At 41.0% G+C, this 24,417-nt stretch overlaps 1 protein-coding gene across 3 annotated transcripts in view; it reads right to left on the bottom strand.

Annotated features, from left to right (window-relative positions):
- Positions 1-24,417, bottom strand: part of DNAH1 (dynein axonemal heavy chain 1) — a 154,708-nt gene that overhangs the window by 120,168 nt on the left and 10,123 nt on the right. For all 3 annotated transcript variants that reach the window (XM_020803864.3, XM_072989779.2, XM_072989780.2), the window contains exons 8-15: positions 19,772-19,929; positions 17,029-17,240; positions 15,171-15,469; positions 13,376-13,526; positions 10,759-10,952; positions 4,469-4,694; positions 3,072-3,191; positions 644-726 (exon numbers count right to left, since the gene is read on the bottom strand). In XM_020803864.3, coding sequence (XP_020659523.3) covers positions 644-726; positions 3,072-3,191; positions 4,469-4,694; positions 10,759-10,952; positions 13,376-13,526; positions 15,171-15,469; positions 17,029-17,240; positions 19,772-19,929 — 1,443 coding nt within the window. The remainder of the gene's footprint in view (positions 1-643; positions 727-3,071; positions 3,192-4,468; positions 4,695-10,758; positions 10,953-13,375; positions 13,527-15,170; positions 15,470-17,028; positions 17,241-19,771; positions 19,930-24,417) is intronic.

The following is a 24,417-nucleotide window of genomic DNA, read 5'->3' as shown; positions in this document are numbered from 1 at the left end:
TATTTTGTGGTGCAGTGGGCTCATGGGCCATCCACCTGAATAATGTGAAACCCACTGTTCCTAGAAGGCTCCAAGATCAACAACTTGCATTTGGGTGTGGGTTTTGTTTTGTTTTGTTTTAATAGTAGGCAAGGAGCACATGGGGGAGGAGTTAGGAGCCATAAACAAGCCCCAAGAAGACCCACAGGTGGCATTTGACCATTTCTGCCTTGTAAGAACTTGTTGCATCTTGCAGATTGCGTGTCTGGATTTATTCTATTACACACCAGCCATGAAACTCTGGCATGGGCTGGTGGGCAACCAACACCCCCAAGTAACTCTGAGATTCTTGCAAACCTTCTCCTTCTGCACAGGACTATGCAGCTTAAGAATCACACACTGTGCAGCAATTAAGTTCATCGCTTCTTCATAAGAAAGAAGACAAAATAAAGGCCTCCAGTCTTCTAAAAAGGTCAGAAACTGCAGGATTGCTAAGGCACTGCAGTGTATGCATTTGAATAAGGTAGTTCAGAGGCATCTTTTCCAGCTGCCTGAAGAGATTTGCTGAAGCCCTCTGATGTGTAAATAAAGCCCCCAGGCAGAAAATGTGGTAACTGAAACCAAAGGTCTTGCTCTGACTGCAGGGGAAAAACCCGGTGCTTACTTGTCATTGAAGTCATCTTGAGTCAAATTGTAGAGGAATTCCTCCATGATTTCATAGTCTTCCATGACTTTACTTATCAGTTCCTACAGAGTGGCGTAGACAGAAAGAGGAAGACAGGTCAGCTTCACTTCATTTCATGAATAAATGGCCACAGCTTTACTGGTTATAGCTGAATACAGTTCAGTCGTCTCTGATATTTCCATGGGGCCTGCAGGGCCCCATGTGTTATCGTAACCTAAGAATCAAGCAATATAAATCACTGCCACTCTTTCATGGTAGCAGAATCCCAGGTCAACAGACCCAGGCATTAGTTGACTCAACTGCCAACCTGTGGACCAGCCCAGCCCCAACTACTGCAAAGTCATGGAAGGAATGGCAGCTGGGCTCCCAACCACTAGATGGTCCACCTGGCAGAGAAGACGGAAGGCTACGAGTTTGGATCAGAGTGAAGTTTGCAATTCTCAGGTTTTTGCATGGAAATTCCATTTCCTGGCCCGCTTCCACTCAGCTGAATAGCATGCTGGAGAATTTTGTTCGCAACACATACTGAGGGTTGCAAAGAACTCCAGGATTGCTGTCTCTTCACTCAGCTGCTCAGCAAGCAAGCACACAGAGTAAGTCCATGGACTTGTGCTTGAAAAATATTTTGGTAGCATTTCATGTGATAGTTTAAATCTGACTTTTCAGGGTACACATGTGCATAACAAACTTACATTTGTACACTTACTTAACAGTCTATATCTATACTATTTTAAAAAAACGATGGGGCTTACAACATCTATAGTTTATCATTTAAATACCTTCCCATTCCCATTCTATGTAACTGACAGCATGCATACTTATATAGTGAAAGAGATTAACTAATTCAAAGAAGTTTGCAATTACCGTTGGAGTATTGGTTAAATCAAACAGAACTCTGACACCATTCCGTGATCCACCCATTATCTACTGTATTTCACTAATGTGACCTTTCTCTGCCACATTTTATCTACTATATATCACACTTTTCATTATAAAAAAAGCACAGTATAGTTTATTATGTTCCAATGATATAACTTACAAATGATAGGTTGCAATCCTATTTATGTTGGCATCAGATCTGTGTAACTTGCTGTGGGCAATTGTGGCTAATTGATGAGATGCTAGGGTGCATTGCAGTTGCGTGATCAATCACACAACTAGGCACAGCTACAACAGCTGCAATTAGCTATGGCTAGTGACACAAACTTTAGACAAACACCAATAGGGTTCTGGTCAACATATCTACTAAGCAGAGATATTATTTAAAAGTGATTTTCTCCGACCGTTTGGGCTTATCAGCTCATATCATATATTGGTTTTAAGAGCTGTGAAGGTTCCTTTGAAGTGGCTTCCCTTTCCTTCAATAAATCACGAGACTCAGGAATTTCAAACGGGTTTGTAGTATTTATGAACTCGACCAATGGAACTTTAGCATTCGAAACTTCAACATTAACATGCTCACTTGCAAAAGTCTCTTGTTCGAGCAACGGTGCTCTCAAGGGTGACCATAGATTCTCTCCAAAAGGGTTAACTGAGGTTATATTCCAAGGTCCAGCAATCACCCTTTCAGGATCAGCTGTTCCCCCTTCAGGTTCTCCCTGGTTCAAAAGCGGGAGAGTCTCTTCATCCCCAATCCATCCCCACCACGGGGATCCCTCTCCCTGCAAGTTGTCCCAAGGTCCACAAAGCACCCCATTTTCCGTAACTCTTTGAGATGTCATGCCCGGCGTGCCTCATTCTCTCTGGCTATGGCTTCTTTCTCCTCTCTAATCTTTCTCCTCCATTCCCGGGTCTCGGACTCACCCCAGTAAGGAGGTCTCTGAGGTAGCCCTTTCCTTGTCCGGCTCTCAGCTTCAGCCTTAGGCACCCGGACTTGATCCCATTTGCTGGTCCAGGGATCTTGCATCCATACATACTCCCAGCCACCCGGGATACTGTCTCGGGTCGTAATTATATCCCCCAATCCTGCCTCTGCCAGAGCCCGCCCTTTTTCCTCTTTTCCCGCCATTTCAACCCCTGTCGGAGTAGTCACGCTTAACCCTTTTAACTCCCTCTCTAAATCCTGGGTGTCCACCGTGTGGGATATGCTCTTTTCCCTCTTGTTCTTCTCCTCCAAATCCCAGGTGTCTATACGCTCGTCTCTCTTTCGGGGCAGGGTAGGAGGTGCGGTAGTCTGAGTCATTTTAGATGCCTTAGGGAGAGACGGCTCTCTCAGAAAGACCTCTTGTCCCTGGTCTTTCCCTTCACAACAGCTTTAAAAAAAACAGGTTATGTTACAAAACATTTAGCTGCGTATTTTTCTAGTAGAGCTAACATTTGTTGTGCGCAACATCCTCTCTCCAAATGTTTAATGTAATAATTACACTCACGAAGGCAACACCCAGGGACAGCCTAACTTCTCTCTTACCTCCTGCACTTTCAGCTTCTCAGGGATCCCTTTCATCCACTCCCGCAGCTCAGCCAACTCCTCGATGCTGTTTGGTTTTTCATAAATTTTTCGGCTGATGGCTTTGAAAGCTTCACAGATCTGCAGGAAAAAAAGTGGTGGAACTATGAATGCTGACACTAGAACAAATATTTCAATCCACTGAAACAAAAATAAATGCAAGTAGCCATAAAGCTGAACAATATATTACGAGAAATACATGGTTTCTGTCACACTCACCTCTCCTCTTTGCCTTCCTTGGTAACATTTCGTTAAGGATTTGTGACATATCATGCCCTATGTTTTTCCACCATTGCCTCTGCCAGCAACAACCAATCAAGTGGATTGAGAGCAGAGAAACTTCTAAAAGTATGTGATTTTATTCTAAAGATATCTTTATTTTACAGTGGTGCCTCACTTAACGATTGCCCCGCATTACAATGAATCCGCTTTACAACGATCTTTTTGTGATCACAATTGTGATCGCAAACAATGGTCTAAATGGGGGAATTTTGCTTAGCAATGATCGGTTCCCTGCTTCGGGAACCGATTTTCGCTTTACGACGATCAAAACAGCTTATCGTTGGGGTTTCAAAATGGCCGCCGGGTGCTTAAAATGGCTCCCTACTGTGCTTAGGGATGGATTCCTCGCTATACAGGCAGCTAAAATGGCTGCCGTATGGAGGATCTTCGCTGGACGGTGAGTTTTTACCCCATTGGAACGGATTGAATGGGTTTCAATAAGTTTCAATGGGGTTTTTAATTTCGCTTTACGTTGTTTTCGCTTAACGGCGATTTTCCTGGAAGGGATTATTGTCGTTAAGCGAGGCACCACTGTATTTATGTATAAGGCATATTTATTATACAGAGGCCAGGGAAAATGCAGGTTAGAGAAGCCAAGCACTCCAGGTAATGGCCCGTTTGAGTTTCAGAACCTGAACTTCAGCCAAGTTGGTCTTCATCTCCAGCTGGGAAGCTTGAGTCCCAGTTTCTTTAGAAAGGTAGCATAAAATAAATAAATGAGCAAACTTTGACTATCAAAATTGCATGGATGTATAATATGAGAATTGAACAGCCCATCAGAAGGGCTATACATGACTATTGTTGAAAAAAATGAATGGCAAGAGACCAACCACCAATATTTCTACATGATGCATTTCTTACCATGACCCTTTCATGAACAAACACTCATTTTAATTGGCTATTGTATCTCTGAGTAAAATAACCCTAACTTTTATATAATCGGGATAGTAAGATTTAGAAAATATTTGTATGATTGCAACTAAAAGTATGGTCTTGTAATTGCACATTTTAGAAATGTTTACAAAATTACATTTGGTTTCTTCCTTAGAATGACAAGTATCAAGCATGAAACTCACATCTTCCACTTGTTGGTGTAAATTCTTAGCCAGTATATCCAGCATAGAAGTGGCCAAAGCTTTACATTTCTTAGAGAGGTTTTGCCTTACACCTTCGACACTGAGGTGAAAGGGACCGATGACAATGCTTCCAGGCAAACTGTTATCAAGCACCTCCTTTTCTGCTAAATGCATGTTTACTATCTCTCTCACTTCTTGAGCAGGGGGACATTGGATCTCATATTGTCTAGAAACAGAGAGTAATATTATTAAAAGATGATTCAGACTAACAATACAGGCTTTGATGAACACACTGTTCCAGAATATACTTGCATATTCTGACGGACATATATGCTTGTGAAATAATGTGAATAAAAGAAAGACATAATTTATTTACAGCAAGTCCAACCGGTCTTATCCAATAAAAGGGTTCCAAATCATTCAAAGAAATCTATATGGGCATTGTTAGGTGCCCTTCAAAAGCATTCAGATCCTGCTTGGTCGTATTTAAATATTCAACATGCATTGTCAAGAAACAGGGGGGAAAGCATGTGTGCTGCTTATATATATTTACTGCCCCATAGCACTTAAGTATTCTCTGGGCGGTTTACAATTTAATTATTCAGGCTACACATTCTCCCCCCCCCCCAGCAGGCTGGGTACTCAATTTATCAACTTCAGAAGGATGGAAGGCTGAGTGAACCTCGAGCCCACTACCTGAGAGAGACCCCTGGGTTGTGAGTAGAGCTTTGGCTACATGTTGTCCAAGTAGTTGGCCACTGAAATCAATGTGAGTTACTCCCTGATCAATGAACATAAAATTGTAGCGGCTGTTTCACATGGGGGCTCACATCTGGCACAAGATTGGTCAGTTCCTTGAGTGCAGAACAACTAAATTATCTGCAAACTGCTGCTAAAGCGGCCATGATACCTATGATGAACACAGTTCCATTGTAACGTAATAATAGATATGACAAAGGCATCAACTGGAATGAAGAAAGAAAGGAGAGGTGTGAAACGAGAAATTAAAAGTTGAGATAGAAAGGAAATGTGCAGAGCCAATGACAGAAGGTTTAGTGATTATTAAAGTCTGGAGTCACCTTTCATAGTGAAAGATGAATAACATCCTCACACAAGGACAGTACATGACAGGGATAATTGGGGGGGGGAGCTCTAAGTACAGAAGTTCAGGACGACACAGGAAACATGACACCCAATTGAATACAAGGGTTCTGATTTGACAAACCCCGGATCTCCCCAAATTCTGTGGCCTCATGGAATGCAAGCTTTGGGTAGGATTCAGCACTGTGCTAATATTCCAGGTTTTATTACACCAGCACTAGATGATGGCAGAATTTTATTCTTGCTAAATGAAGACATTCATTCCTCTCATTGTTCTGTGCAGTGGTACTCAAACCGGGGTCACTATATGTTCTTGGACTGCAATTACCAGACATCTTCACCACTTTCTGTGCTGGCCAGGATTTCTGGGAGCTGCAGTCCAAGAACATCTGGGGATCCAAATTTGAGAGCCACTGCTCCATTGCACAATCTGCTCATGTGGACCTTGGTACTGTGTTGATCCATAATGTTTGCAGGTGTGTCTTACAAAGTGATATTTCCTTGTGCGTGCGTTTCCACTGATCACGTCTCCACCCATCTGTGGTTCATCTCAACTCCTAACTGTCTGGGTTCCATATAACAACCTTCTTCCATTTTCCTTCTCATACACCCCTCATTAATTGGGAACAAATCAGAAACACAAACATTTTCACATTTGTAGTAGCACTGAGGCAACAACTTTCATTTCACTTTGGGGTTTTTATTTTTTAATATGCTTTTGTGTTAAGGGGCATAAGTGTATTATAATGCAAGAGCAAATGTTTCAGAATATAAAAACACTGTATTTTAACTTATCTTTGGGGCATGAACAAATGCTTTGAAATGGCCTCCTCCCATGGATTCTTGTTTTGTGAGAACACAGGGTTAATACTTTGAGATAAGATCATCCACCTATGTGGTGGTGTGCACTAAAGTGAGATTTTTAACCAACCAAAATCCCAGTGAGCTTATTGTCTCCAAGTCCTGATGAAATCAGGAGAGCACTAGTACTTTACATGATTTACTGTAAAAATGGTTGATAGGGATGCAGCATGATACAGTACAGAAAAAAAGCTGCATAGGCTCCTTCACAGGTTAGGAAGTCCTCTCAGTCTAGTTTAATGTAGTCCTTGAGGCCAGGTGCTGTATAATGGCTAGCCCTACCTCTCATGCCAGTGAGGCTACTGTGATTTGAGCAGTCAAAGGGCCCTTATAGCCTCACCTGACTACTTTGAAATCGACAGAGTGGAACAGAAGACAGCAGCCATCCATATCCCTCCTAAGGTTGCAGGGAGAAACTGACATACTAAATGACACACACTCCTTCTCTAACCAGGTCAGCAAATCATTACCCTGATAACATAAGCTACTCTCAGAACAATAAGTTTGTAAGTTCGGGATGCAATGTGGGATTTTTTTTCCTGGAACCATAGGTCCCACTAAGCTGGTGAAATGACATTTATGAAATGGTCTATGAATGTGTTTTACGCAGCAAATTTCCCACTAAATACATGGCAGGAGAGATTAAATACAACTTCTAAAAAAAGAAGTTGTTCAGTTTGTTCCATGAAAGCAACAGATGTGAACATTTATTAATGATTACATTTTCAATAGGGTGCGAAGCATTCCACTTGCCATACCAACACCCATGTAGACTTAGCAACACAGCATTATTTGTGGAAATAGTTGACAATAATATTAATACTCATCACAAAGAAAGACACATTGATCAACTGCTACAATCAAAGTTTGGAATCTGATCCAGCTGATGATCTAGGTGGACACAGAGCAGCATGTTTATGTGTGTGTTTAGTCGTTTAGTCGTGTCCGACTCTTCGTGACCCCATGGACCAGAGCACGCCAGGCCCTCCTGTCTTCTACTGCCTCCCGGAGTTGTGTCAGGTTCATGTTGGTTGCTTCACAGACACTGTCCAGCCATCTCATCCTCGGTCGTCCCCTTCTCCTCTTGCCATCACACCTTCCTAACATCAAGGTTTTTTCCAAGGACTCTTTTCTTCTCATGAGATGGCCAAAGTACTGGAGCCTCAGCTTCAGGATCTGTCCTTCAAGTGAGCATTCAGGGTTGATTTCCTTTAGAACTGATAGGTTTGTTCTCCTTGCAGTCCAGGGGATTCTCAAGAGCCTCCTCCAGCACCACAATTCAAAGGCATCAATTCTTCGGCGGTCTGCTTTCTTTATGGTCCAGCTCTCACTTCCATACATCACGACAGGAAAAACCATAGCTTTGACTATTCGGACTTTTGTTGGCAAGGTGATGTCTCTGCTTTTCAAGATGCTGTCAAGATTTGTCATCGCTTTCCTCCCAAGAAGAAGGCGCCTTTTAATTTCAGGGCTGCTGTCTCCATCTGCAGTGATCATGGAGCCCAGAAAGATAAAATTTGACACTGCCTCCATATCTTCCCCTTCTATTTCCCAGGAGGTGATGGGGCCAGTGGCCATGATCTTAGTTTTTTTGATGTTGAGTTTCAGACCGTTTTTTGCACTCTCCTCTTTCACTCTCATTACAAGGTTCTTTAGTTCCTCCTCACTTTCTGCCATCAGAGTGGTATCATCTGCATATCGGAGGTTGTTGATATTTCTTCCGGCAATCTTAATTCCGGCTTGGGTTTCTTCCAGTCCAGCCTTCCGCATGATGTATTCTGCATATAAGTTAAATAAGCTGGGGGACAATATACAGCCTTGTCGTACTCCTTTCCCAATTTTGAACCACTCAGTTGTTCCATGACCAGTTCTAACTGTTGCTTCCTGTCCCACATATAGGTTTCTCAGGAGACAGATAAAGTGGTCAGGCACTCCCATTTCTTTAAGAACTTGCCATAGTTTGCTGTGGTCCACACAGTCAAAGGCTTTCGCATAGTCAATGAAGCAGAAGTAGATATTTTTCTGGAACTCTCTGGCTTTCTCCATAATCCAGCGCAAGTTAGCAATTTGGTCTCGAGTTCCTCTGCCTCTTCGGAATCCAGCTTGTACTTCTGGGAGTTCTCAGTCCACATACTGCTGAAGCCTACCTTGGAGGATTTTGAGCATAACCTTGCTAGCGTGCGAAATGAGTGCATTTGTACGGTAGCTGGAGCATTCTTTGGCACTGCCTTTCTTTGGGATTGGGATGTAGACTGATCTTTTCCAATCCTCTGGCCACTGTTGAGTTTTCCAAACTTGCTGGCATATTGAATGTAGCACCTTAACAGCATCATCTTTCAAGATTTTAAATAGTTCAACTGGAATGCCATCACCTCCACTGGCCTTGTTGTTAGCCAGGCTTTCTAAGGCCCACTTGACTTCGCTCTCCAGGATGTCTGGCTCAAGGTCAGCAACTACGTTGTCTGGGTTGTCCGGGATATCCAAATCTTTCTGATATAATTCCTCTGTGTATTCTTGCCACCTCTTCTTGACGTCTTCTGCTTCTGTTAGGTCCCTCCCATTTTTGTCTTTTATCATGTTCGTTTTTGCGCAAAATGTTCCTCTAATATGTCCAATTTTCCTGAACAGATCTCTGGTCTTTCCTTTTCTGTTATCTTCCTCTATTTCTTTGCATTGTTCATTTAAGAAGGCCCTCTTGTCTCTCCTTGCTATTCTTTGGAAGTCTGCATTCAAGTTTCTGTAACTTTCCCTATCTCCCTTGCATTCTGCTTCCCTTCTCCTCTCTGCTATTTCTAAGGCCTCGCTGGACAGCCACTTTGCTTTCTTGCATTTCCTTTTCTTTGGGATGGTTTTCGTTGCTGCCTCCTGGACAATGTTACGAGCCTCTATCCAAAGTTCTTCAGGCACTCTGTCCACCAAATCGAGTTCCTTAAATCTGTTCTTTACTTCCACTGTGTATTCATAAGGGATTTGGTTTAGATTATACCTGAGTGGCCCAGTGGTTTTTCCTAATCTCTTCAGTCTAAGCTTGAATTTTGCTATGAGAAGCTGATGATCAGAACCGCAGTCAGCTCCAGGTCTTGTTTTTGCTGACTGTATAGAGCTTCTCCATCTTTGGCTGCAGAGAATATAATCAATCTGATTTCGATATTGCCCATCTGGTGATTTCCATGTATAGAGTCGCCTCTTGTGTTGTTGGAAAAGAGTGTTTGTGATGACCAGCTTATTCTCTTGACAAAACTCTATTAGCCTTTGTCCTGCTTCATTCTGAACTCCAAGGCCAAACTTCCCTGTTGTTCCTTTTATCTCTTGGCTCCCTACTTTAGCATTCCAGTCCCCTAGAATGAGAAGAACATCTTTCTTTGGTGTCAGTTCTAGAAGGTGTTGTAAATCTTCATAGAATTGTTCAATTTCAGTCTCCTCAGCAATGCTGGTTGGTGCATAAACTTGGATTATTGTGATGTTGAATGGTCTGCCTTGGATTCGTATTGACATCATTCTATCATTTTTGAGATTGTATCCCATTACAGCTTTTCCCACTCTTTTGTTGACTATGAGGGCTACTCCATTCCTTCTACGGGATTCTTGCCCACAATAGTAGATATGATAATCATCTGAGCTGAATTCACCCATTCCTGTCCATTTTAGTTCACTGATGCCCAGGATGTCGATGTTTATTCTTGCCATCTCCTGTTTGACCACCTCCAGCTTCCCAACGTTCATAGATCTTACATTCCAGGTTCCTATGCAGTATTCTTCTTTGCAGCATTGGATTTTCCTTTCACTTCCAGGCACGTCCACAGCTGAGCGTCCTTTCGGCTTTGGCCCAACCACTTCATTAGCTCTGGAGCTACTTGTACTTGTCCTCCACTCTTCCCCAGTAGCATGTTGGACGCCTTCCGACCTGAGGGGCCCATCTTCCAGCGTCATATCTTTTAGCCTTTTGTTTCTGATCATGGGGCGTTCTTGGCAAAGATACTGGAGTGGCTTGCCATTTCCTACTCCAGGTGGATTGCGTTTAGTCGGAACTCTCCACTATGTCCTGTCCGTCTTGGGTGTCCCTGCACGGCATAGCCCATAGCTTCTCTGAGTTACTCAAGCCCCTTCGCCACGACAAGGCAGCAATCCATGAAGCATGTTTATACTCCAGGTAAAATGTGGCCTCTTGAATAATGCTGTAAACCCTATTTTGAAAGCTCCTGTTTTTCCCCCAGAAGCATTTATTCCCAAAGGTGGAATCAACAGAGCAGGAATGTTCTTCAACTGATCCTTCCAGTTTTCGAAATTCCCTGCACTATTCCCTTATTTTCCATTTGAATGTTACTTACTTTAGGAGGTTGTGGATATCTCGGTTACTCAGTTCTAAGTACTTTTCATAGTTCTTGGCATAAGCCTGGAGGGGGATCAGTGCTTTGCGGATACATGTGCAGATAGTATTGCGCAATTCAACCACTGCTGGCTCATTCAGACCCACAGACTCCAACAATGGTGTGCCACAGATAAATATATTTTCAAGCACATACTGGAAGAGAAACAAAAGAAACATTGCTTATCATAAGACTGGGTTACTGACTGCTGTTTTTTTTCTCCAACAATACAGTTGGACCAAATTAAAATCTGCCTACTACTGTAAATTACAGTGGTCACCAACACGATATCCTCCCAATAAGTCATTTAACAACCCCCATCACTCCATCTGGAATAACCACTGGCCATTCTGTCCGGATATGTTTGGAGTTATAGGCCAAAATACCTGAAGGATGCTAGCTGGTATATCTCAGGTGATATATCTCATGAAAATGGAAGCTCATTCCCATCCAAGTAACAGTAGTCTTAAACATAAGTAAGGTTGGAGTTCACATTATCAGAATCTCACAAATCAAAATCTATATGAGCCCTATTTGAGTTCCTGGCCATGCCCGTGTGATGTAGCAGTTAGTGTTGAACTGGGACCTGGGAAGCCCCAGCATCTAGTCTCCAATGAGATATGAAACTCAATAAAGTTATTGTGAAGATCAAGTTACCTAGGTCTGAGTCATGTATACAGCCTAATGTTCATTGGAGAAAAGGCGGGATACAAATGTGACTTTAAAAAAATCAGCTATGCTATGTGCAATTTCCACCCAAAAAATTATTTGTATTCCTGCTTTCTTCCCTTTTCTAATTTTTTCATTTTGTATTAAAGTAAACACAAAAACAGAGTAACCAAAACAAAACAAACAAACCCATACATAATAACCAATACACATACATCCCAATGCACTCTCCCCCACCTCCCCAGGACCATTGGAGATACTGTTTCCTCTCCCTTTACAAAGCCTGATTCCCCTTCCAGACATACATCGACTTTTGCAGAGATACATAAGCCTTTCCCTTTGTTAATACAAAATCAATAAATTTTCCTCATATATCTTTAAAAATATTCTTATTTGTTAGGCCTTTCCTTACTTTAATATTACAGATTACCTTACCACTGATAGCTAAATTCCAAAGTACTTTATATCGTTCATTTAACTGGAAATCATACTTAACTTTCCAATACTCTGCTATTATTTATTTATTTCTTTGATTTATATACCGCCCATCTAGAATGGGTCTACTCTGGGCGGTTTATTAATCTTACCACTGTTACAAAATTTGTAATCAATTATTTCATTGTCCAATTCTATTGCTTACTCTCAAATATTGATAAAAGGGCTATTTTAGGACATATTTTTGAATTTAACATTAATTCTTCTTTATTTCTTCAAAAGCCAACTTCCAGAGGTTCGGTGTACACTCACATTCCCACCACATATGAAACCTATGTTCTGATCACAACTGCAACAGAAATTAGAATATTATTCATACAATTCAGTTTCACTGGTGTTAACTACCATCTCCAAACTAATAGCATTAGGATCCAGCATTACTACTAGCACATCTTGCTTGAACTGGGCAGGTTTTCTTCACTGCTATAAATATTACCTGGATCCTCTGGAAATATCTCACTGCTGTAAATCTTAGCTAAATGCATCTTCCACAGAGACTTCTATTATTCTCTGCCTATGAGATTTTATAGGTCTGTAAATGAGGTGCTTTATGAAGACTACCGTGCTAGTTGAACTTCAGCTGACATTTCCATATCCACCAAAATATCAGGATAGGAAGTAAAAGCATATCTTTCTTACTTAGTTCTCAATATACATTAACTAGAGAATGATGTTAAAAATATCAGGATTTGTCAACATGGCTTGGCTGTTATCTCAAATGTTTCCAGTTTTAACAAATATTTCCAGATGAATGATGAATACCAGTGTCACTTTCGAGAAAGGTAAACCTGTCTGATATCTCTTGTACTTTATCCACAAGCATTTGTTAGTGTACAGTACTGTTACAATGTCTTCAGTGTTGGCATATTATCATAATACTATTATGTTACACTCTACTGAACATGTGCGAACAGCACCTTCTCCTTTCTCTACTTAGCTTGGCACCTTCGGTGACTGTTTTTTCATAACTATTGGTTTGATTTTGGTGAATGTTATTGTTTTCTTCATGGAATGTTGCTGTTCTGACTTTTTCTTGAAAGCATGTTATCCTTTTTAAACTAACAAAAGACATTCACAATTTCTTGCTATTCCTTGTGTTAAACTTAAATAAATCTTCCAATTAATTCCACCTCTAAATGGTCTCAAATCACTTCTGGTTATGCCCTCATACCCAATGGAATAATAAGAACCACGTTTTCAGCAACTACTCAGTTCACCCACCTCAAAGACCTATCCTTCACACTTTGGGCAAAGCAATTCCTGTTTTCTTATAGAACAATAATTAGGATCTATAAAGCAAGCTTTCAGTATTCCTCAGATGGAAACCTGCAATGTGTTTCTGAGTGCACATTTTACACAATAGGTCATATTATTACTGTAGTCAGACATCTCAGGGTTCACAATAACAACTCACTTTTTCCAGCTGTGGTATGGTGTGGGTGGCCAATATCCCTTTATTAAACAGAGATACAAGAGATGTCTCAAAGTTCTCCAAAGGGGTGCTAAAATGGACACCCTGACTGTCGAGAACCAGATCAATTATAAAGAGGGGATTTTTTCGTGGCCTGCAGAAGAGAGAGGACAGAAATCTGTGAAACTACTAAGAATGAATCACCTATAATGGTAACCTCTTTGCAGATTGAAAAATAACAAAGATTCACTGAGCTGAGAATCACAGAAGAGGAAATTGCTTTACAGATGATCTAGTTCACCCTCAATGCTCATTCTGCTCTATAGAATAGACTTATAGCAAACCTAACACATTAAACATTTGTGGTGCTTAGACTCTACAAGTGAAGAAAAGATGACAAAAACAAAATCCAGTTTTACTTGTGTGTGTGTAAATTCCAAAGACAGAAGAAGCCAGTCTCCCCTTCCAAACTGTGAGCATGGTGATCGACACTTTTAAGGAGAAAGGTGGGATAGAAAAAATTTAAATAATAATAATAATTTTTAACTCCAAACATCTGAAGTGATCCAGGATCCAGGCTAGAGGGTGCTGCTCTAGGAAATGCAAAGGGTCATATCTGCTGTGTCTCTGTAATGAGATGGGATAAACTTTAAATCAGAGGCAGCTTATGTTGCATCTGTACAGGAGCCATATATGAACCACAGATCACACGTACAATACAATACAGTACACACATACAATAAATTCACCCAATCTGACATTGGAGGCACACTGTGAATGAGGCAGATGATTTTCCTGGGATTGTATTTCATATTTTTACTCCAACCAAAGGGAGAAAAATAATTCATACTCTACTGAACTTGCAAATATGCGATTTACATATGACACATTGGGCCCTTCTCATAGTGGTAGAAAAGACTTCTTTCTCCCTTCTCTACAGGTGATCTCTCCAGGTGAAATTAGAGTGTGGAAACTCTAACATTCCAGATAAATGTAAATTGTCTTAAATTAACAACTTCCCTTTTTCATCCGCTGAACAGATACCAAACAGCAGTGTGTAAGAGGTACTGTCATTAAAAGATTGACTTTGGTAGATCAAATAAGTAACCCCAACATTCATTTGAACCCTATTAATGAGAATGGTTCATGGCTAATGTTTTTTCTTGGGGGGGGGGTCCTCCCAGATTATGAAGTGCAATGTCCTCCAGTTCTCGTTTATAAGTTGCCCCTGGCTGCTACCCCATGTGCCTTCAATCCTCCATTGTTTAGTGGGAGTTTTCATTTGCCCTAAAATAGCAGCTAGAATCCTATTGACCATCAGTGGATCATATCATTCCACTGGCTATAGCTCTTACATATGTTGCGCAGGCGGAGAATGCAGAGTGCACTTGTGGATGACAATGGGGCCTCTGCTTGTACGGGAAACTCCATAATTCTTCTGCTTGCACAACAGGCTACTGACAGAGTAGGAAAAACCAAAGATGATTCTGCCTCATCTCTTTATGATCTTTGAATAAAGTCAATGGATGGTGCTCTGCTGACTTTGTGTCCTGTGTGTCTAAATTGTACCTTTCATAAGCCAGTAACAAACACTTAAAATGAGAAATACAGAAATGTGTCCCAGCCCTTTGCCAATCAGCCCTCTTCCAACAGGAAAACTAATATATGCAAAGAGAGGTGGCATAACTGCAGCATGTTTCACGTCAAGGAAAAATTGAATCATCCAGTTTTATAGTTAGGATACACTCTTCTTCTTTCCCTCTTAATTGAAACATTTTTTTAAAAAAAATCTTCTTACTTGTATGGACTGTTAACAAGGTCACTTCCCCAATCCATATCTTCAGAGCAATTTAGGACACTGTAGCAGGCATCCACAAAGAGTTGGGTGAAGTTTACCAATGAATCCTGGACAAGGTAACGCACAGAGTCTTGCAGCATAAACTTGATAAGCTCCATCAACTGATGAAGTTTAGACATCTGGTACACTTCCCATTTGGTCTCGTATAAATTGTACCAGCCTTTGCCTATATCTCTGAGGCTGCTTTTCACAGCTATCTTTAAAGTATTGATCCAAGTATCCTTGAGAAACATCGAAATCTAGGGGAGAAATAAAACCATCAAGTTCCTCAACTACAGGGTAACGTGAATACATCTAAATGGAAGTAAACCTGGATAGGTGCTGCTGATTCGTCGTGGAGAAGCAACACGCAAAGCAGATGCTTCAGAGCTCTGCCATCTGCTGCTTTTCAGCTGGAACTCTGCCCACTTGCTACCATGTGATAGGACTGGCGGGGGGGGGGCTGCAGCAGAAAAGTGGAAAGAGCTTGAGGATTAAGCTTCCTCTCCCAGTTTTTCCATTGCAAATCATCCCCTCCCCCTGCCTAGGAAAAAACAGCCATCACTGGTCTATACGCCATGTGGCTGTTGCCCACAGAATACCATTTAGCTGGCAGCCAACTCTGCTCTCTACTCCAGTCGTGTTGTGATGGTAGCAACTGTTCCCATAGCTATCTATTTTCAAACAAAATCTCCCTCACAGACTTACTTTAGTTTAACCATGCCTTTTCGAAGGGTATGGAACATTTACACTTTAAAGCAGACTGGGGGAAAACCCATAATTTTACTAAAACATGAGACCTGTAATTCTCCCTTCTAATATCCATTTACATTTTGCAAAAATCCATATGAAAAACGCTGTTCTATTTCACTAAAACAGAACCTTGTTCATTTTTGACACAAAAGAGCTTTAAGGTTATCTCCCGAGAAACCCAGCATGCACATTTCCCCACTGTTTTTTCTTTACATTCACTTCTCTCCTCGCCACAACCCCCATAATCCTTTTTGGATTTCATGGATTACAGGTTAAAGATACTTGGGGAGTTTGAGAAGATATAGTCTTCAAACTGTTTGTGGAGTATATGCTTAGGAAAGGTTCTCTCCCGCACCCCCACCCCAAGCTCAAGAATCAGCACAGAAAACACTGCTTTTTAAGAGACTTGCCTATTCTCATGGAGATTCTCATCCTTTTCACCCTAAAACAGATTCAGCAATAGATTTAACCTGCGATTAACTTGTACACAATAAGAATCATCAGTTCCAATTTAAAACTGGCTGATCAATGGTCCCAAGAAGAAACAACCCCTTCAGAGGTCTCCCGCTTCAATTTCTGTATTCCTCCAAACCCTGGAACTGCTGCAGCTTAACATCTCTACATGGTGCTGTTTTGGCTACGCAAGAAGCAACTCTTGAAGAAATTAATTTATTATTGCCATTTCTCATTATACCTTTATTCTACCATTCTTCATGGAGCAGAGGACAGCAAAAACAAAATGCTTCTTTTGCTCTCCTTGCCTCCAAATTTACCATTGCAAAATTCTTATCAGGTAAGTTATGATATACAGGAATAATCCACATCCACCACCCAGCAAAAGCCACGGCTCAGGAACGATGAACGCAGGTCCTTTCTGACCTCGTTCCACAGCACCACACTGGCATTCTCTCTCATATATACAAAGTATGGACACTAATATTTTGCATAGACCCAGGCTTCATGCTCTGGAGAGGACACTCCTCGATTCAGAGCATGTTACCATAGTCTCTCGAGACTGAAGGATGCCTATGCTATCTCTCTAAAGAGGGTCTCCCCTTTGTCTTACCTGAGAAAAGGTCTGGGTTTGGATTTGTTCAAACTCCTCCAGTCGGCCATATTTAGTCAGAGTTGAATGGAAAAGTGACATTGCTGCTGTTTTATTGCACTCATCCCGGACCTGGCACAATGCCATGATAACTTCTGGCCGAGTCAAAAGGGAGACAAAGATGAAAGCTTCTCTTTGCTCATTATATGGGTATTCTGGAATTTCAATGAGACCTGATGATTGAGAGAGACAGAGATGTTATTTAGATAGCAAATAACATCCCTTTGTTAAATATGTTATATACTGTATTATTTATTGTTAATATATGTAACCATTAAATATAGTGATATCTCTGTTTTTTTTTCTTTACTTGTTTTGCTTAGTATAGATAGATTGTCCCTTAAGCAACTTAGGCAATTGAATCATTCAGCATCCTATCACTTTTTTGTTTTGTTTCCAGTTAGCTTTCTTTAAGGCAGGGCCCATTCTATCTTTGCTTCTCCATCTCGCCACACACCTTCCCTTCCAAACCATTCTGCCCTCCAAAGCAAGTGACTGTTTCTTCTCATCCTCAAATAAGATTCCTGAGAAGTTCCATGAACACACAGAGTATAAGGCTAAGTCCCAATTCACATTTCTGCAGATCATGATAGTAATTTCTAGATTCAAAGCGTGGTTACTAGAGATGGGGGTATTTGTATACAAATATGAATACCCCCCCATAAGTGGACATAACGAGGGTCCAGCTCCCTGGGGTCGGACTGTCCACTCACTGTCTGCTGCTGCTGCGGGCTTCGCGCTCCCTTCCTATCACTCTGCCGCTTGCGGTCAATTAACCACTCCTGGCAGGAGGAGGGACGACGCTCCGGAGCTTGCGGTTGGCGAGACACTCTTTGACCTGACAGAGAGATTTGTTGTCCCTCTTCCTGCCAGGACTGGCTAATCGACTACAAGTGCCAGAGCGATAGGAAGGGAGCGCAGAGCCCAAGGCAGCAGCAGACAGTGAGTGGACAGTCCAGCCACAAGGGGCTGGACCCTCGTTATGTCCACCTATGGGGGGCTATTCATATTTGTATACAAATATCCCCATCTCTAGTGGTTACACTACACTTGGGAGATGGATTTGGTTGTCTGGAATCGGTATCAAGTCATATGGTAGTCACATGGTTTTGTGTTGCATATTGGTGGAAAGGGCTTTTTGAATCATTCCATTTGAGGCTTTGTCCTGTGCTCACTTGCCCTCGCACTGGCTGCCTCACAGCCACACACCACTGCTGCTGTGGGGCTATTTTTAATTTTTAAAATTTCTTTCTAAGCAGAATAGCAACGGTATGACATGACAAATTAAAAAAAAACAGATTGGAATACAAGCTTCCACATGTGCACAGAGACAGGGTGAGAGGAAAGACAGACATTGAGTGGAAATTTGTGAGCTAACAGAGAAAGGTTGTGGGGGGGGAGCCCTTCCTCCTCCTTCACAAGCCTAGAAGCTTCCATTCTTGCAAATTTCTCTGATCATCAGTTTATCTTTATTTATGTCAACGCTATTAAAAATGAATTGACATCTGAGTGAAAATAAACAACCTTCTGCCAGCCCAGCAGAATACCTCACTTCTTATAAAACATGATTCCTGGGCAAAAATAAAATAAAAAATTTGTCTTCATGTGCATTGTGTGCTCACCTTTTAAAAAATAAATTTAAAACACGGTGAACCCGATCTGATTATAAGCTTTTTTGCACATGTAGCCATGATCTCATTCAATGTAACCAACATTATGTAGGAACAAAAGCTTAACCTGAAAGCTTGTCTAGAATATGAAAATGCAGCAAGTCAGTATCTCATACTTGTTCTAAGTTTTTTTGGATAGCTGTGGTCAAAATTCTATAGTCAAATGCTGACATACTCTTTCCTGACCATGGGAAATCCTAATTACTCTACCTCCTTTAACTTTGAGATTTCACAAAGCACCTCAAACATAGCTTTGCTGTCATATAAGGGAGAATTTTATTCAGATCAAGGAACAGTGATCAGCATTTTGTGATTGTTATCGGTTATGGGGCTCAGCATTCTACAAACTACTGGCCTAAATCCATTTATTAGTTTCAACTAGAGAAGATCCATTGAATCAATTTCTGAATTGTTAAGTCAGTACTTATGTACATTCTATTGATTCAATGGGTCAAACTCAATTTTAGACTGGCACATCCATTCAAGAAAATGATTTTCAGTACGCCGAGCACCATGCCACATAAATTATTCTATAGTAATACAGATCTGTGAAATACACACTGCTGTGTAGTGAAGGTTGTCACTTTCTGAAGAACAGATGTAAAGCAAAGAAGTGACACCCATCATTCATGATCTTGCCTCCCCCTTTCCCAGCCAAGTGTTTCCTTTAAGGATTTGCTGACAGCAGATTGCACATACAAGCTGTTGTTATGCTGTTGTTCATTTGTACACTGAAATTTCCTTTATACAAAAAGCTTGAGACATATAAAAATGTTGCCGTTTCAGAGTTCACTAAAAGGTAATGCACTGACATGGAACTATATAACTGACATAGAAGATTCAGGAAATAGCTGTTTCAGTATTTTCAGGAAAAGGAGTCAACCTTGGTGAAATAAACAGGTACTGTATGTCTTCTTACAGTATTGTATATTTTTTCTGTAGCATGCATCCGTGTAGAGTTCATTATTCACAACAAAGTCATTTGGCCAGAGGTTTTTACAGCTTGGGAAAGAAACCCTATCATCTCCACTTACCTTTCTGTGGCACCTTTTCGTCCTCCTTCTCAGGCAGAGTGACATAAAAGAAGGTCTGAGGTTTAGAACTGACAATTTTGTCAAAATTAATCTTGTTCATGGTGCGCTCAAAGTCTAGAGATGCTTCCTTTCCCAGGAGATGCAGCCGACCTAAAACGCTAAGCATAATTTAAAAACTAATTAACTGAATGAACAATGACCTCTCAAAATGATATGTCTGCATCACTCATATATCTATAAGCTCATATTCATGTCTCTTGTGCTCACTTATGCTTTGCTTCTTCATTAAAAGTGTCCATGGCACATTAAGGGAGCTTCACAGGAGACCCGGAATGGGACAGGAGGTGATGTGAAAAGATCAAGGGACAGTGAGACACAGTTAGGTAGCACCTAAAACTGCATTACTGCTAAGCGGGGAGAGAGAATCAGAAGCACTATTTCCCTTCTTGCCTCCCTTTTGCTGCAATGTAACTGTCCAGTTGGTTATAATTGCCCCATTTGCACAGAAAATCTTGAATACTAAGTAAATTGATGTGGGAGGTGGGATAATTGAGGTGGCACTCGTCAAACACTTCCTGCAGGCATTTGACAAAATTATTACATGGCCAGTAGCGATATAGGTGCAGACCCAACTATTATTACTTGACCATATTAGTGTCTCTCAGTTCTAGCACTGAAATATTTTTTTCTCTGGCCATGGAGTTATTAATAGCTTCTAGCCATTTCTGAAAATTAACTGCATTACATTTCACACGTGTATCTGATGGTGGTAAAAGCTATCACAACTCAACGAGGTGCACCAATGACAGTGCTGGTTAGTGACTCATCTAGCTCAGGGCATCTCAACATTTTCAAGCATGCCAGTACAGTATCAAATTCTGGTGCACATCTAGATGAACTTATGGAATGCAAATGGCAAGATCCTTTCTTTCACTTTCTGACCCTTTAGTTCAGAGTTTTGCCCCACTCCCATTCAATTACACATTATGCCTGATAACACCTCTCAATAAACTTTAGCAGTTGCTAATACAGCCACCTGGAGAACCAACTTTCACTAAATTGCAACAGTGGGCTCTAAACACAAAAAGAGCTCTCTAGAAAGCCATCTAATCTCCACCAACCATTTTCTGAGAAGATTCCAGTTTGTTAATTCTAGTATCAAATCAGTGCTCTTCAAAGTCTACAAGGGCTGAAAGTATGCATCTGAATGTTCCTGAATGTTGCCACACCATGCCACCTTGCAGCCATACCACATTAGAGCAAAGCAACGTGTGCTGCTTATACTCCGCCCCATAGTGCTTAAAGCACTCTCTGGGCAGTTCACAATTTAATGATACAGGCTATACATTGCCCTCCCTCTCCCAAAGCAAGCTGTGTATTCAATTTACCGACCTCAGAAGGATGGAACAAAAAATGCCTGGATCTGAGCGTTTTAATGAAAGGCTGTTTTTTAAAAGAGAATGTCATATGATTACAGCTGTATTTAAACAGCCCATCTCTGCTTATTTCTTTTTTTAATACATTTTATTAGTTTTTCACTCTACATTTGATTTGTGCTTGTTAAACATCGTGTTACACGATTTGCTTACAATTATTTGTTTTTTACATCTCAGTGTCTTCCCAGTTGTCCCCCCAAATTCCAGACATCTTTCAAACATTCAAACCATTCATGTACGTATTTTAGTATATAATATTGGCTACTATCATAATATTACTTTCATTGTGTACAATATTCTCAAGATCTTCTAATAACATTCTTAATAAAAATAGTTCCAGATCCATGCCCCAACCTTATATCTAGTTTAATTTACTTAAAAAGAAAACCCACCATGTTGCATCTTTACCCTAGTTACAGCTCCCTTATTTCAATTTAATTCTCCTTTTTAATATAAAAGATATGCTCCTTTACATTTCCCAAAGTTAGATATATACATGCTTTTCAACATTAAGGGTCCCCTTTCTATTTTTCCCTTTTTCATCTTTCTAAGTAATTCCCTCTCTTATTTCTCTTTTTTCACTTTTTGTTTCTGTCTCTCTAAGCATTCTGCCATCTTTCATGCCCTCTGAAACCATTTTGTGCATCTGATTTAACTCCACTAGATCTTTATGCACTTGGTCTATCTTCAATAGTTCTTCTGGGCTTTTAAAAATTAATTTTGCTGATTTTCTCCCCTTGTCTTCCCTTAATATTCTCCTTGGATCCAAGATGGAAGTTGTTTCTCTTAGGTTTTCCCCATTAATTTCCTCCAGCTCCTCTTTTGATTGGCATACATCATCCGGCACACTCTCATTTCCTTTTTCGTTATTCCCTGTCTCTTGTTGACTATAATTCTTCAGATGTTCATTGAATAATTTTGTCTCTTGGTAGTGGGAACTCACTATTTCTAGGATTGTTTGAAGGGTAGATTTTGTTTCATCCCAAAATTGTCCTTGTTGTGCCATTTTGTTCCAGCTGCCCAAGAGCTTAAGCCAAGATTCGACACCCCCAAATCTCACAGTCTAGTTCGATGATTGTATCTGTGGCCTAATTGATCCCTGGCAAATTGATGTCAGCCAAACAGAGTCAGTTCAAAGAGTCCGCTTTGGCTAAATAGACCTGAACCAAAATTTAAACCCCCAAAGTACCAAGGTACAATGCAATGGTTGTATCCGTGGCCTGATGGCCTAATTTCCACAAGTTTACGCCAGCTAAACACAAACACTTCCAGCTCCCGGGGCAGTTTCAGAGGATCTACTTTGGCCAAATAGGCCTAAACCAAGGTTCAAAACCCCCAAATATCACAATCCAATTCAGTGTTTGTATCCATGTCCTGGTAGCCTAGTTCCCGCAATTCTGCATCAACCAAAACTGAAATTCCAAGACCCTGGAGGTGGTTCCAAAAAGTTCACTTTGGCCCAATATACTGATTCCCAAAGTACAGTTTAAAAAGATCCACTTTAGGGTTAATTTGTCTATGTTCCAGCCAGGCATGAAAAAATCAAAAGGAAATAAAAAACAGGTTTCCAAGCTTTAAACATCAGCAGAGTGCTCAAGGTCACTGTTCTGGGCACTATGCCACAGGACTTCGGGTAGCCAAAACATAAGATAACTGCAGACTTAACTAGTAATAGCGAGAAAGTTTATTAAGATTTTAACGCCAAATTTTAATATTCTTAAAATATATTTTAAATGTATTTTTAATTAGTAGTTAATGCCCCATTAATCTTTACATTATTTTCTTTGCATCAACTATCCCTCTCTCCAGATTTTCTGCCACTCTATGAATGATGAGATTGATAGAAGATTCTTTTTTCTGTATATAGGAATTGTCTTCTCCAGGGGTAATCATAAGCAATTAGTTGTAAAAATATATCTCACCCGATAATAACACTGATGTTGAATAGCTGATTGTTGCTTCTCTTATTGCCAGCTGCCGATGACTTGCAAGCAAGCTTCCTAACTGCTTGTTTCTGCCCGTTGGCTGATTAGGGAGTTTCCTGGATCAAACAGGGATGACTGCTGTCCCTCCCCCCCCCCCCCGTGATCAACAGGCTTCCCCCCTCAGTTTACCACCTCTTCGGGGTGGTTTTGACACCCTGGAGTGTCCCAAACAGGTCAGAATTCAGCCCAGGGGACAGAGCTCTGTCCTCCTGCTGCTGTCTTGTCGCGGCGTCAAGCCGGTCTCTTCAGTCCCATCTATGCTTATTGCAATAACCTTCCTTATAACTTGCTTTACTTTGGGTCCAGATTTTAGGCTTTCTCTTTCCTTAGGCTCAAGTGTGTGAAAGATTATGATTATTTTCCAAATGCAGCCCTTCAACTGCTTCTCCATCTGGTGAACTGCAGAGGTCTCAGAACTGTTTTTAAAGCTAGGGGCTTGAGACCAGCAGGTTACAATGATTTTTGCCTACTTGCATGTATGCTTACTTGCATGTATTCTTATTTCAAGGGCTAAATAAATAATCAGGCAGGCAAGCAGTCAAAATTCTATTCAATATTGTTAAAATGGCTGTCAAGAAACTGGAAAACAGAGGATCATAGTTTCAGATGCCCTTTTGAGACATAGGCCTGTTAGTTCATGCCAGAGTTGAGGTAGGCCAGGGGGTGGTGGTGGTGGTAGAAAATCAGAATCATAGAAAAGTGAAGTTGGAAGGGGCCTACAAGGCCATCAAGTCGAACCCCCTGTTCAACGCAGGAATACAATCAAAGCATATCTGCCAGGTGATTAAGTTTTTCTTGAATGCCTCCAGTGTTGGAGCAGTCACCAACTCCCAAGGTAACTGCTTCCACTGTCGTACTGCTCTAACAGTTAGGAAGTTTTTCCTGATATTCAACCAAAATCTGGCTTCCTGTAACTTGAGCCCATTATTGCGTGTCCTGCACTCTGAGATGATCGAGAACAGATCTTGCCCCTCCTCTGTATGACAAGCCTTTCAAATATTTGAAAAGTGCTATCATTTCACCCCTCAGCCTTCTTTTCTCAAGGCTAAGCATGCCCAGTTCTTTCAGCCTTTCCTCATAACACTTGGTTTCCAGTCCCCTGATCATTCTTGTCACCCACCTCTGAACTTTTTCCAATTTCTTCACATCCTTCTTGAAGTATGGTGTCCAGAACTGGACAAAATACCCAAGGTGAGGCCTGAATAGTTGAACAATAGTCAAACGT

The sequence above is a fragment of the Pogona vitticeps genome, chromosome 2 (assembly GCF_051106095.1).
Source record: "Pogona vitticeps strain Pit_001003342236 chromosome 2, PviZW2.1, whole genome shotgun sequence".
Taxonomy (NCBI): Eukaryota; Metazoa; Chordata; class Lepidosauria; order Squamata; family Agamidae; genus Pogona; species Pogona vitticeps.
The sequence above is the reverse complement of the archived record's forward strand: the minus strand, read 5'-3'. Positions and strand labels throughout refer to the sequence as shown.